Here is a 14,513-nt window from a genome sequence, read left to right as displayed (position 1 = left end):
CCCTTACTAGGTGCAGTAGTAGTATGGGATGGGAGCCGCTACTTCCTGTATAGGCCCGGCTCACAGGCAGAGTGATATCAGATGCACTCCGCCTGTGAATGGAGGCGCCGTACACATGAAGCAGCGGCTTTGCTCTGTACTGCAGCCGCTTGCTTTATGTGTAGCTCCGGATGGGTTCCGGTATCGGTATCAGGGATTTCACAACGCCAGATATCGGTATCGGGTCCATTTTTTGCAATACGGCACTGTGTTATTTTACCTGACAATTGTGCGGTCGTGTGACGCTGTACCCAAATAAAATTGATGTCCTTTTCCCCCTAGAAATAGAGCTTTATTTTGGTGGTATTTGATCACCTCTGCGGTTTTTTTTCTTTGGGCTTTAAAACAAAAAAAGACCGACAATTTTGGGGGAAAAAATGGGATTTTTGACTTACCATAAAATCCATTTCTCTGATGTTCATTGACGGACACAGTTCCAGTCATTCTTGACAATTGGGTTATACTGCCCCCAACATGAGTAGGACATTAGGCAGAAAAAAATTCTGGCTACACCCATGGGCAGTCCCAGGTGGTATACTCCCTCTCTCTGCTATAATCACTCAGTTTTGTTACAAGCAGTGTCAGGAGAATTATAACTCCACAGAGGGTTGGGTGCTGTGTCCGTCAAGGAACATCAGAGAAAGCGATTTTACGGTAAGTCAAAAATCCTATTTTCTCTTTCATTCGACTGATACCGCTCCTGTCATTCTTGACCATTGGGACGTCCCAAAGCAGTGTCATGAGGTGTGGAAAACAGCAACAAAAAATTCCCAAGGCTAAACCGTGGCCAACCAGGCGACAGGGAGCCAACCAAAGCAACTGGAGCTCACCTGAAAAAAACAATACACCCTCAAAGAGGATCAGGTCCTCTTTTAACAGCAGCCTGCAAAACCTTGTGGCCAAAGGAAGCATCGGCAGATGCCAACACATCCACTTTATAAAACTTGGTAAAAGACCGACGACCAGGTGGCGACCTTGCAAACAGGAGGCACTAAGCGCCCTAGCAGAGTGCGCCTTGACAGGGAAAGGAGGAACCTGACCCCCTGATGGAATAGGCCTGAACCACAGTCTGTCTGATCCATCTGGAAATGGTCGCAGAGGAAGCGGACAACCCTTTGTGAGGTCCATCTGTGAGAAGAAATAGAGTGACTTCCTGAAAGGCTTTGTAGCTGCCAGGAACAACCTAATTGCCTGGACCACATCCAAGGCATGCAAGGCAATTTACTTTGGATGTTTAGGCCTGGGACACAGAGAAGGTAACACAATGCCTTCATTCAAATGAAACTCAGAGACCACCTCAGGAAAGAATGATGGACAGGACGAAGCACGCCTTAACCTTGTGAATCACCAAATAAGGTGAGCGACAGGATAACACCGCCAGTTCTGGCACACTGCGTGCAGAAGTGAAAGCCACCAAAAAGGCCTCCTTCTGGGACAGCGTAAGCAGGGGAATCTCCCGAATATTTTCAAAGAGAGGCTTCTGTAAAGCTGAAAGCACCAAATGAAGATGCCAAGGCGGCAACGGAGTCCGCACTGGAGGAACCAAATGTCGGACACCCTGAAGAAAGGTACGCACCAGGGAGCGTGTGGCCAAAGGTTATTGGAAAAAGACCGAGACCTGGCCCTTGATGGTACTCAAGGCCAAATTCTGTTCAACCCCTGTTGAAGGAAGGTTAAGATACGAGCCATCGAGAAGCTGTGAACATGAACCCCAAGAGACTCGCACCACACAAAGAACGTCTTCCACAAACGATGGTAGATCTTCCTAGGAGGTAGATTTCCTAGCTTTTAACAATGTAGGAATCACTGACTCAGACAAACTTCTATCCTTTAGCACCTGGCGCTCAACAGCCAAGCCGCCAAAGCCAGTGACGTAAAGCAGGATGGAAGATCAGTCCTTGGGACAGCAGATCCTCCCTGAGAGGAAGCTTCCAAGGAACGTCGGCGACCAGCCACACTAGATGGGCGTATCAGGCCCAGTGAGGCCAGTCTGGTGCCACTAGGATGACCGGAATCTCTGCTGCCTCGATCCTCCATATGAGTCTGGGCAGAAGCTTGAGAGAAGGGAAGGCGTAGATCAGACGACACTGACCCCACGTCCACACCACAACCCTCTGTGGCGTCTGCCAGAGGATCCTTTAACCAAGCCAAAAACCTCTGCACTTTTCTTTTGAGCCGAGACACCAACAGCTCCACCTCAGGGGTGCCCCACCAGAGAGACAACTGATGAAACACCTCCGAATGAAGGCACCACTCCCCTTGGTAAAACTCCTGCCAATTTTCAAACTCAAGAACGTGTAGGGCGGAGAGGGCTGGAACTAACAGTTCTGCCCACCTTAGAATGCCGGGTACCTCCAGAGCACCTTCAGGGCACTTCTTGTGCCCCCTTGGTGATTGATATAAGCCACGGCCGTGGCATTCTCCAAATGATTGCGCACTGGGCATCCCTGAAGACAATCCGTCCAATGATCCAGACACAGTCTGATCGCTCTGAGTTCCAGGACATTGATCTGTAGTCTAGAATCTTCCATCATCCAGATCCCCTGAGCAGAATGCTTGCAGAGGACGCCTCCCCAGCCAGACAGGCTGGCATCCGTGGTGACCACTGTCCAATACAAGGGGAGGGAGGATTTGCCCAACGAAGAACCTTAAGAGCAAAGCCACCATATCAGGGACTCCTTTGTTCCCCGACTCAGCCAGATCTGATTGTCCAGAGACTGTGAAGTCTTGTCAGAAAAGATCCAGGCAGGACGGATGGCACTGGCAGGAGCCCCCACCAGGTACAACTCCCCCGCGGCGCATTTCACCCCCCCACCCGGCCCCCGCCGCCAGTTAGTGCCCTGCCCCCACCCCAGGAAAGTGTCCAGACCACCCAAAAACCCAGTGTATGTGGAGGGGGGGCCGGATGATGGACTTGCCGGGGGGGGGGTGTGCTTGCGGGAAGGAAGGGAACCCAGGAGAGAGAGAGAGAGAGACTTCATTAGGCCACTGGCCCATTTCTAAAGCACCCCAAAAAAAAAAACAGGACTGCAACATTGTAACAAATCGGACACTAAGTGACACTTTTTGGAGAACAGTGACACCAATGCAGTGTCCAAACACAGCGGGAGCTGGTCACCGCAAACCCGGAAGAGGCCATCACGTTCAGGTACGTGATTTCGCCTGTAGGAGCCGCCGCCCAAAAGTAAATATACATGGGGCAGTCGGCAAGTGATTAAAGCGCCTACTGCTTCAACATACATTTTTGATGTGTTTTTGATGCTTCTGTGGTGCTTTTTCGAAGCTTTAAGCTTGGCAGATGCCCTGTTTGTGTTGATATCTCCTACCTGCAATATCTCAAAAACAAAGCTAAATAAAAGCCTCCCGTCTATATGACACTTTCCTCGCAAATACATTGCCACACTCCAATATCTGTACAGAACACTTCTTTGACAAAGAACATTTCTTGACCCTGCCCTCATTATCTCGCATGACAAATTAAACGTTTTTCTTTTGGACCAACATCCAGATTCGTCACTTCCTAACTAATCTCAACATGGTCCCGCCAACATACATCCACCGAAGCACTTTGCAGCAAGCGGGAACAACAGACACCTAATCTCAGAAACCTACACAATGCTTTTCTCAGAACACAAACCCAAATCTAATACAATAAACCACAAGTGGGAACAAGAGATTTCATTATACCTCAGAACAGAAATGGGAAAACATCCACACATACATACAAAAGGAATGTTTGCTAAAGACAACAACATCATCAGCAGTAACCAGCACGGGTTTACAAATGGGCGTTCTTGTCAAACCAATCTCTTAACATTCTACGAGGAGGTGAGCTGTGAGCTAGATAGGGGGAGACCAGTGGATGTGGTGTACCTGGATTTTGCTAAGGCGTTTGATACAGTTCCCCACAGCGCTTAATTTATAAAATAAGGTCTGCAGGCATCGACCGCAAGGTCTGCTCTTGGATACGAAACTGGCTAAAAGGGCGTGTCCAAAGGGTGGTAATAAATAGCGCATACTCAGACTGGTCTGAGGTGGTAAGTGGGGTCCCCCAAGGCTCAGTCCTGGGACCAACCTTGTTCAATTTATTCATAAACAGCATTGAGAACGGGATCAGTAGTTCTATATCAGTTTTTGCAGACGACACAAAATTGGCCAGGGCAATAACTGCACAGCATGAAGCAGATATCCTACAGAATGACCTGGACAAAATAACGGAGTGGGCAACGACATGGCAAATGAGGTTTAATGTGGATAAGTGTAAGGTTTTGCACTTGGGGACTAAAAGCATAAAAGCAAAATACACGTTAGGGGGGGGAATCAAAAATGGGGAAAGATCTTGGAATCCTGGTAGAGGATAGACTAAGCAATAGCATGCAATGTCAAGCGGCAGCTGCCAAAGCCGGCAGAATATTAGCATGCATAAAGAAAGGGATGTATTCCAGAGATAAAACTATAATCCTACCACTTTATAATCTTGAGTATTCTGTCCAGTTCTGGTCGCTGATCCTCTGGAGGGATGTGTTGGAGCTGGAGAAAGTCCAGAGAAGGACAACTAAACTAATTAGGGGATTGGAGGACCTTAGTTATGAAGAGCGTCTGCAATCGCTTGATTTATTCTCCCTGGAGAAGAGACGCCTGAGAGGGGACATGATAGCAATTTATAAATATCTCAATGGTGATCTCGGCATAGAAAAAAACCTATTCAGTGGGAAGGATTGCATGACTAGAGGGCCTAGAATGCGATTAGAGGAGAAGCGTTTTAACCTCAGGCAACGTGGGGGGTTCTTTACTGTTAGGGCTACAAGATTGTGGAATTCTGTACCACAAGAGGTGGTTTCTGCGGGAAGTATGGTGGCTTTCAAAAGTCTTAGACGTACATCTCAAGAATCAGAACATTCATGGGTATGCCAGATGATAACGGCCACATACACCTACACAGGTTGAACTAGATGGACTATTGTCTTTATTCAACCGCACCAACTATGCAACTATGACTGAACAATGTGTCAAGTTCAACACAAGAAAACGGATTCAAACTAGCTTCAAGATGGTATAGGACTCCCCTCAGACTCCACAAGATCTATCCAACAGTAATACCTAAATGTTGGCGATGTAAGGAAGCTGAAGGATTGCTTTTACACATATTGTGGCTATCCACACAAATCCAACCTTTCTGGAAGGAGGTACACCACCTCATCAACCAAATCATGACATACTCTCCAGCACACCAGCACAATCCCTATTGCATCATCCCTCAATTTCGAAAAAAAAAAAACAACAAAAAAACTTTCTTCCGTTCCCTAGACATACATATGGTAAATGCAGCCAAAATGTGCATACCATTTCGGTGGCGATCCCACGACTTCCAAACCATAAAAAAGTCTCCAGCGCATAAGAACTGGTGAAATGGAAGAACTTGTCCAAACAAAGGAAACTCAATCCAAATACAATAAACTATGGTCTTGCTGGCACCACTTTACCACAAATGACAAATACTCCAGGCTCTCAACTTGATTAAGTCTGCAATACTCCGGATACCCTCAGGCAGCCTACCCCCCCCCCTCACTTTATCCCCACCCCTTACTCCATGGACAACATCACATCACTCTTATTAGGAGCCCATTTTCGGTCCCCCTCTCCCTCCTCATAACACAACCAACATGCCATCTCACCCAGCAAACAAACCTTGACATAAGGAATACTCAAGTACCTTACCTAATCTCAAAGATCTTCATAACAAGTTACCTGTCGCCTAGCAGTACATCATCCTTGGGCCACGCTTTTCGCGAGACTGCTAAGCAAACACTACTGATTACTAAACTCCACACTATACGTTTTTGAAATGTGATCTTTGCACCTAAATCCTATACTTAGGCCTTGCTAGGCTCAAGAACCTTATAATTATAACCATAACCAACATTAAGTAAAAGAAAGTAAGTAAGGTAAGTATTTCGTAATGAGCTAGTATGCGAAGCCTACTAGCTCATTATGCCTTTGTCTTACAGTTTTTTTTTTTTTTAGGTTTACAACCTCTTTCAGGAGTTTTCCACTTTCTTCCTAAAGCAGTGAGCACCAAGGCACTGATAGTGGAAAAAGTAGAGCCAGCAGAAAAACTCGTACCCTCTTCTGTCTATTTCACACGAGCATTATACACAGCAAGCTTTCACCAAGCCTTCAAATAGCTTTCTCTAGGCCTTTAAATTGTCCTTCAGCTCCTGTTCGGGACTGTTATACACAGATCTTAATAGCAGTTCTGATCCTCACTTTAAAGTGATTGTAAAGGAAACATTATTAAAAAAAAAATTATAAATATATGTCATATTTACCTGCTCCGTGCAGCGGTTTTGCACAGAGCAGCCCTGATCGTCCTCTTATCGGGTCCCACACCGAAGCTCTGGGCTGCCTGTATCATCGTTCAGCATGACCAGTTTGGTGGTGGGTCACTGATGAACTGGAAAGGCATGTCCATGGAGGGATGTACAGACCTCTGCAGGCTAGACAATGGCACCCTGAATGCCATTAGGAATCGGAATTAAATCCTTGGACCCATTATCAAACACTAAGCTTGTGCAGTAGTTGCACCTCAGTCTGTTTAGGAGCTCAGCGATACCCTGGTCAAGATCTGGGAGGTATCCCCCAGGACAGCATCTGTCGTCTCATTAGAAGCATGCCAAGACGTTGTCAGCCATGCATACGAGGCTGTGGGGGCCATACAAACTACTGAGTACCATTTTGAGTAGCTGCAATGAAATTTCAGCAAAATTGACTAGCCTGCTGCTGCATTTTTTTCACTTTGATTTTTGGGGGTGTCTGAGTTCAGCCCTTTGTAGGTTGATCATTTTCATTTAAATCAAACGATGTTCCATACTTTCGCTCAAAACACATTACCCAGTCCATATCAGTATAGATATACAGCTTGAGATTTCTTCCCATTGAGATCTGATGTGTTTTCAAAGTGTTCCTTTAATTTTTTTTTGAGCAGTGTATGTGTTCTATAAAGTGCAGGATTTTTATATTACATGTACATATATATATATATGTAGGTGTTCCAAAAGCATTACACTATGTAACACATTTTACACTATTTAAGCAATATTTTTGTATCAAGGTAAAGTATTGCTACAAAATAACTGCAACATTGCCTGTTAATGGCAAAGTAAGCTTAAAATCTCACTTTAATAAACTAGTTAACTGAAAATGTGTTAATGATAAAACTGTGTTTTCACAACTATGTGCCTATTTTACCTCAAATTAGCTTGGTGAGAACTCATTAGCACAGCTGTGTCACTTCCAAAAGTAGAAAACATTCTGAAATTAATATACAGAACAGTGTTAGTAAGCTGCATCATGATTCAGTGATTCAGTAACTATGGGACCTCAGAATATGTATCCATACAATAAAGATGTATAATAACTTAACATTTGCAAGAGAAAGAATAATCATGGCCATCCAATTTGAAACGTCAACCCATTTTTAAATACATTTATAACAAATGGTATCTTTACAAAAAAAAAAAAAAACTTTATGAACAAATTTACAGAAGTTGGCTGGAAAGCTGCCATTTTCCCAGTTCAGAATAGGTAGGAGAAGCTGTAACTATTTTGAATGAGCTTCAAGACACTCCACCAAGTTGGAATTTGTTCGCTTTGATAGCACCCAACAGTGCTTCAAAGCAAGAAGGAAAGATGCATGAGCTCAAGCTCCTCTAAAAGTAATAACTAGATGCAACAATGCAGCACATGATGTAAATAGAATTCTGTACACTACCTACAGCTTAAAAACCAAAACATAGTTAGGAATATGCCCAGGTTGGATAAACTGAATTACTGTGCTGAATGTTTGTCTGCAAACAATAAAAAGTATATAACTACGGCTATTGCAATGCTTCAATTTGCAAAACTGCAGGTTTTACTACATTATACTGTAAAAAAAAAAAAGACAGTAGCTATGATTCTTTGCGATAGTCTCTGCATTTCCTGGCAGCCTGAAGCATCTCACAAAATGTTAGAATGTCTATGGGTAACCCAAAGAACTACACATTTCATGGCCGCTGCAATCTGGTTAATTAAATCTGTTCATAAACCTTATATTTCAGATTCCAAATTATGCAGTCACATAAATAGATGTGGTAATAAACAAACATACAACTGAAGTTACTATGGTGGAGCATAGTCAACCGACTCAAGTGTGCAGGGCTAGGGTGAAATCACAATCAAGTCCTTCAGTGTAGTGTACTTTAAAGCAGAGTTCCGGCCTCAAATACCTTTTTTTAACAAAAAATACCCCTATAATACTAATCCATCGCCCTTTACAGAACCGCTATTCTCATAATTACAAGGTGTACAGTATTGGATTTTAGTCAAAATCTTATTTTTAAAAACGCTGTCTGGGCACGGCCATCTTAGACGTGGGCATCTGGAGCCGCAGTGTAATCTGCTGTGTCCTTCTTCCTGATTCCAGGGAGTGTTCTGAGAGTTCTTCCTGATTCCAGCCTCCTGGAAGTGATGACAAACAGCTCCCAGGATGCAATGCAAAGGTGGAAGTGATGTCGGTGGCCGTGGCCACAGAGGGGGGGAGGAGGAGGAAGTACAATCAAAAACACCCTGAAAATAAGGTAAGGGACCCCCGAAAAAAATTGAAAATGCCCAATTGTTGATCAGCATAGCGAGCACTCTAGGAATCACTAAAGTTGCAAAATAGGCCAGAACTCCGCTTTAATGAGCACCAAGATCAGGTCATCGTAACTTGTGTAGAATTCGGCATCATGCACACAGGATGTAAAAAAACACAGTTTTTATAGGAGTTTGACTTTTCTTACCCAGCTTGTAAATGCACTTTCATGTTCGCCTATGTGGCCATGCAAACAAAGGCATTTACAAGCATATTAGAAGGGAAATGTTTAGAGGCTGAAAAAGAAAAACGCACCACCAGCACGTCCAGTAGAAAACTTAAAAAAAAAAAAAAAAAACATAACTCACATAAACGCTAGACGATTTTATGCGCATTTGCGTGTTAATGCATTCTAATAGCAAGAATACATTTATATTCTGGCCAATAGAATGCATTAATGCATAAATGTGCGCAATACACGTCTTTTACTGCGTATACACCCCATTCACACTTGTAAGACTTTATATAACAAAGTCGCATGACAAGTCATACCCAGTGTTTTTCAATGATAACCATTCATATATGTGAAACTTCAAAAGTAGTTCATGCACTATTTTGGTCCGACTTTCATCAACTTTTGCAACTTGAGAGCCATAGACTTCAATGTTAACCCTCAAAAGTTGCATTAAAGTCATACCTGAATGTTTTACTTGCAACAGTGGTTTCGACTTTGCAGAGGGAGGGGACAAGCCAAATCCAAATCACACCCAACCAAAGTTGGGTCAAAATTGCACCAAAGTTGCACTCCAAAGATGCACAAATCCGAATGGAGCCTTATTTAAGCAGATTTTCTCCTTCCAGGAGAAAAGATGTTCAGAGGAGCTAGGCATATGCTTTGTGCGCATGAGGCCTAAGAAGTGGCTTTAGAGGTACTAATAGTAACCAACAAAGGCCTTTTAAAGAGGTTGTAAACTCGTTTGAGTTATTTTTTTTTTTTTTTACACCCTGCAAAAGAAAGACATAATGAGCTAGTATGCATCGCATATTAGCTCATTATGCAATACTTACCTCAGAACGAGCCCCCGCCGTGCCGCTCACTCACCTCTATGACGGGCGACACGTCTAGTCGCCCGTCTTCCGGGATCGCGGCATCCGGCCATCTGATTGGCCGGAGCCGCGGTGACGTCACTCCCGCGCACGCGCGCTAGAGCCGACAGTCACGGCACGGGGCTCTGAAGGAACGGCATGATCGGTCGTTCCTTCAGAGCGCATGCGCCAGTGACGTCACTGGCGACATGTAAGGTAAATATCTCCTAAACGGTACATGTTTAGGAGATATTTACAGTACCTATAGGTAAGCCTTATCATAGGCTTACCTATAGGTACAAGTTGTAGAGGAGGGTTTACTTCCTCTTTAAAAAGATTGAACAAGTTTTTCTCCCCCCCCCCCAATTAGTGGTGGGTTTCCTAGAACTAGGCCATGTGTCAGATTATATTAAGGGAGGTTTCAGCTGCTGTGCACAGTACAAAGGGAAGGCTGGTGGGAATGCACATATGTGCGTGTAAGTAAGCAAAGGCATTGAGGGTTTGTAGTTAATAACTGGCTTTTAATAAAGTCACTATTTTTGCCAGTCCATCTCATGAATCCTGACAGAATTAAGTCTTCTCAAGCATCCTCTGCTTTGTATGCTAATCTCATGATGTGCCAACTGGGACATATTCTGCTACACACAAGCGTCATTAAGTCTAGAAGTAAGGACCACTGACACCCAACGCTAGAGAAAGAGAAGACGGGCCTGTTATGTCACCAAACTAGCCTTAAGAACCCTGGGAAAAAGGTATACTGGAAAGCATCAACATTTGTTTTAAAACCCGTGGAGAATATTATGGAGAGAAACACAACCACAGCATCTCATTCAATATCACTTGCCCAACACAAGAGATGCAGTTCTTATAAACCCAACATATCTAAAGTTCTGACCTGTGGTCTTACAGCAATGAGAAGAACTACCTGAAGACATGAACTGTATTTGTATATAAACTGGCCTGAGGTACCAAAACAACCCATAACAGTTGGACAAGATACTCCAGGTAAGATCTCTGTTTAGCGCACTGGGCTTAACAAAAGAAATCTAAAGTTCCCCCATCCATGCTAAACATTATAGATTGACAGATTTCCTCCTACTAGCTTGGGTATTCTGATAGCTGTCACCCACAGTTGTCAGAATACTCAAACAGTGACCGCATTTGATTGGCTTTAGTCACTGTTGAGCCACCTTTTTCCTCCCAGCTCCTTTGATTACCTAATTAATGTTTGTTGAGACGGGTGGTGTCAGCAAGGCCACCAACAGCTCAAATGTTCGCTGATTCCTGTGTAAAAGATTCATGTAATTTTTTAATTAATTTAAATATAGAAATTAGAAATTAGAGGAGGGCACTGGTCTAACTGATATAGTATTGGAAAGCACCAACGGTGAGGTAATCCTCCATCTTGGTCCTAATGTTTTTTGTATAAAGACAATCAGGGTGTAATATTTCTTTTGGCCACCGGGTGGTGCTCTCATAAGTGTTATCAGTTTTTAGTTGGTAGGTCCTGTGTCCTTACAAGGTTTGGGTTCGGCAGAGCAGCAGCGTCCAGGCGTCCTATCGTTCCCTCGCCTGGAGGGAAGTGGCGGTGCTTTCCAATACTATATCAGTTAGACCAGTGCCCTCCTCTAATTCCTGTGTGGAGAAACAAGGACCAAGGATAAAGTCTTTCATGGCAGCAACCCTCCCCCTCAAAATACGGTGATAAAAATTCCTTGAAAAAGGCGTAAGCCGAAACGCGTAGGAACTAAGGATATCTCCCCCTACAGACTCCACGCCATGCAAGCGTAAAGATAGTAGGGGGGAATACCAATTGTCACCCATCACACATGTCACCTTCTCTTTTTCTTACTTTTCATCAATCACCAATGGGTCTCTAACCCTCACTTTATGTGATTATTCTACATATGTATTGTTACCTTCTATTTCTTTGAATACATTTTTCTGAATAAAAAAATTTTACTTTGACTAAACTTGACTCTATACTAGCCCATAAAGTCCCAAACCACTGGCCTGAGGTACCAAAACAACCCATACCAATTTTTCAGGGATGAAGGCTAAAACTTACTAACAGGGTCTTGGGAACCAAATCCATTAGCAATCTTGTCCAACTGTATTTTACACTACAGGTTGTGTGACGCTGTCTAATGTATAAAAAAAACTTTTATATCTGTGTTATATCCAGTTTTGTGATATGCATATTGTTCAAAACCAAACAGAAATCTTTACATTCATGGCCAGCTTTGAATGTCTGTATTTGCATTGGATTTTCAAAAGTTTAGGTGAGGTAGGTGGAGCAGGCGGTGTTACTTGTCATGGTGCAAAGATGACATTCGAATTTAAATGTGTACTTATTAAAAATATATTATAGTTTTCATTTATGACAAATTCGCTCTGGACGGCGTGACACCGCCGGTGTAGCCTGGTAGTTCCTTGAGAACTACAAGCCAACAGCCATAAAGTCAGTCAGTACTTGCAGTTAATTTATTCACAGAACGCTGTGAATGAAAAAGGTGGCCATGTGGGCAAAGCACATGTGCTGCTGTGTGCAACATATTCCCAAAGGAGAACTTATGCTTTAAGTCAGCTATGTCCAAACTATGGCCCTCCAGCTGTTCAGGAACTACAATTCACATCATGCCTAGTCATGTCTATGAATGTCAGAGATTTACAATGCCTCATGGGAATTGTAGTTTCTGAACAGCTGGCAGGCCATAGTTTGGACACCCCTGCTTTAAGTGAATAGAAAAACCCCGTTTTAAACAGGTCAGGGCTGAATCAGTATTTTAGTAGAGAACATTCAAAGTTCCTTTTTAAAAAAAAATCATACTTACCTAGATGGGGGCACCTTCGGTCCAACCCGAGACCCAAGCGATCCAACGCCTGAGACCCGAGCGATCCAATGCCCGAGACCCGAGCGATCCAACGCCCGAGACCCGAGCGATCCAACGCCCGAGAACAGAGCGATCCAACGCTCGAGAACAGAGCGATCCAACGCCCGAGAACAGAGCGATCCAACACCACTGATCACTCAGTTCTCACAGCTCTCTGCTCTGCCCCCCCCCCATGCTCACTGGAGCACTGGGCTGTGGAGGGGGCGGGAGCGGCCAGCTCAGGCTCTCATCGGCTCATAGAGAGGCTGAGCGGGGTGTCGGTCCAGGCATGTGGGCGGATCCCAACTTTGTCGCAATCTTGGCGAGCCTGGATCAGCACTTTGACATCAGCAGACAGTGGACTTCAGCCCACTGTCTGCTGAAAAAGATCTGCACTCCTGTGATCCACAGGAGAAGTATAGCCAAACAAGCTTTGGCTGTACTTCTCCTTTAGCCCCGGTTCACACTTGTGCGAGTGCCGGGTTCGCATGTAATGTCGGAGCGCACTGCTCCTTCATTACATGCGATCGGCTGTGCGGTGCGAGTTTAGCCATACACTTTGTATGGCTAAGCCCCGGTTCACACTTCTGCGAGTGCGGGAAGGCTGCGAATCCGCAGCCTGTTCCCGCATCGCACACGCACCCCCGGCAGTTCACACTGCCATATGCGATACGCTGGGGGTGTCAATGTAATCTTAACGACACCCCCAGTTTGATCGCATATCGCAGTTCGATCGTGCGATCCGATCCTGAGGCGGCTTCCAAAAAGGGTCCCTGTGCGTGTTTGCTGCGGCTACAGTGCGAATTTAGCCATACAAAGTGTATGGCTAAACTCGCACCGCACAGCCGATCGCATGTAATGAAGGAGCAGTGCGCTCCGACATTACATGCGAACCCGGCACTCGCACAAGTGTGAACCGGGGCTAAATTCGCACCGCAGCCGCAGCAAACACGCACAGGAACCCTTTTTGGAAGCCGCATCAGGATCGGATCGCACAGCGGTTCACACTTGTGCGATCCGATCCTGTGCGAACTTGCACGATCGCACTGCGATATGCGATCAAACTGGGGGTGTCGTTAAGATTACATTGACACCCCCAGCGTATCGCATATGGCAGTGTGAACTGCCGGGGGTGTGTGTGCGATGCGGGAACAGGCTGCGGATTCGCAGCCTTCCCGCACTCGCTTAAGTGTGAACCGGGGCTCAACCTAAAATAAACTAAACGCTGCTAAATAGAAATAATACAGTAACTAATTAGCCTGCAATATACACCAGTTAGAATACAAGTAATAAGCACCTGGTTAAAATGACCTTCAGGTGAACTTTCAACAAGCTGTAAACAAAGGGTAGCCATCATATGTCAATTGGCCCTCACAAAGTTTTATTGCCCAGAGAATGTTCATAGTATTTAAACTGGGGATGCTGTGGTCAGCCTTATTAGTTGACATACTGTGACACTATGTGGTTTAATCAATGGTGCAGTTTTTATGGTAGCTATCTCTTATTCACGTGAACAGCTTTAAAGCAAACATCACATTAAAACATCTGAGCAATGAATACACATTGCCACAGTGCCACATTAGGTGGAAATAACATGCGATTCTATGCCAGATGCCCTTGGGTAATGTACTTACAAAAATTTACAATACAAAAAAAACACACTAAAAGCAACAGTTTCATCAAAGATTCATTTTCAGTTTCACCCCCATGAAAACAGCCTTTAAGACAAAGTATTACTGTAGTTGTCCAAATTAGCTCTCTATGGAATCTATGACAGGTAATGGTATGCAGAAATACTTATCCTGCCCTAAAACTCTGTGAGCCTCTTTGGCCTAGAATTCAAATGGAGATTCTCAAGAGGGATGTCTCTTTGACCCTAACGTACAGAGCATGAAATCTGA

At 44.4% G+C, this 14,513-nt stretch overlaps 1 protein-coding gene across 2 annotated transcripts in view; it reads right to left on the bottom strand.

The window, feature by feature from the left end:
• The window catches only part of PPHLN1 (periphilin 1), a 171,014-nt gene that overhangs the window by 83,409 nt on the left and 73,092 nt on the right, over positions 1–14,513 (bottom strand). The window contains exon 3 of one of the 2 annotated variants that reach the window (XM_082255989.1): positions 7,288–7,350. The exons of the other annotated variant lie outside the window; for it this stretch is intronic. Within the exon in view, the coding sequence (XP_082112115.1) occupies positions 7,288–7,350 (63 nt within the window). The remainder of the gene's footprint in view (positions 1–7,287; positions 7,351–14,513) is intronic. 2 annotated transcript variants of the gene reach the window in all.

This window comes from Pelophylax lessonae (genome assembly GCF_965119305.1).
Source record: "Pelophylax lessonae genome assembly, chromosome: 4".
In the NCBI taxonomy this organism is placed as follows: domain Eukaryota; kingdom Metazoa; phylum Chordata; class Amphibia; order Anura; family Ranidae; genus Pelophylax; species Pelophylax lessonae.
This window is presented reverse-complemented; position numbering and strand designations above follow the sequence as displayed.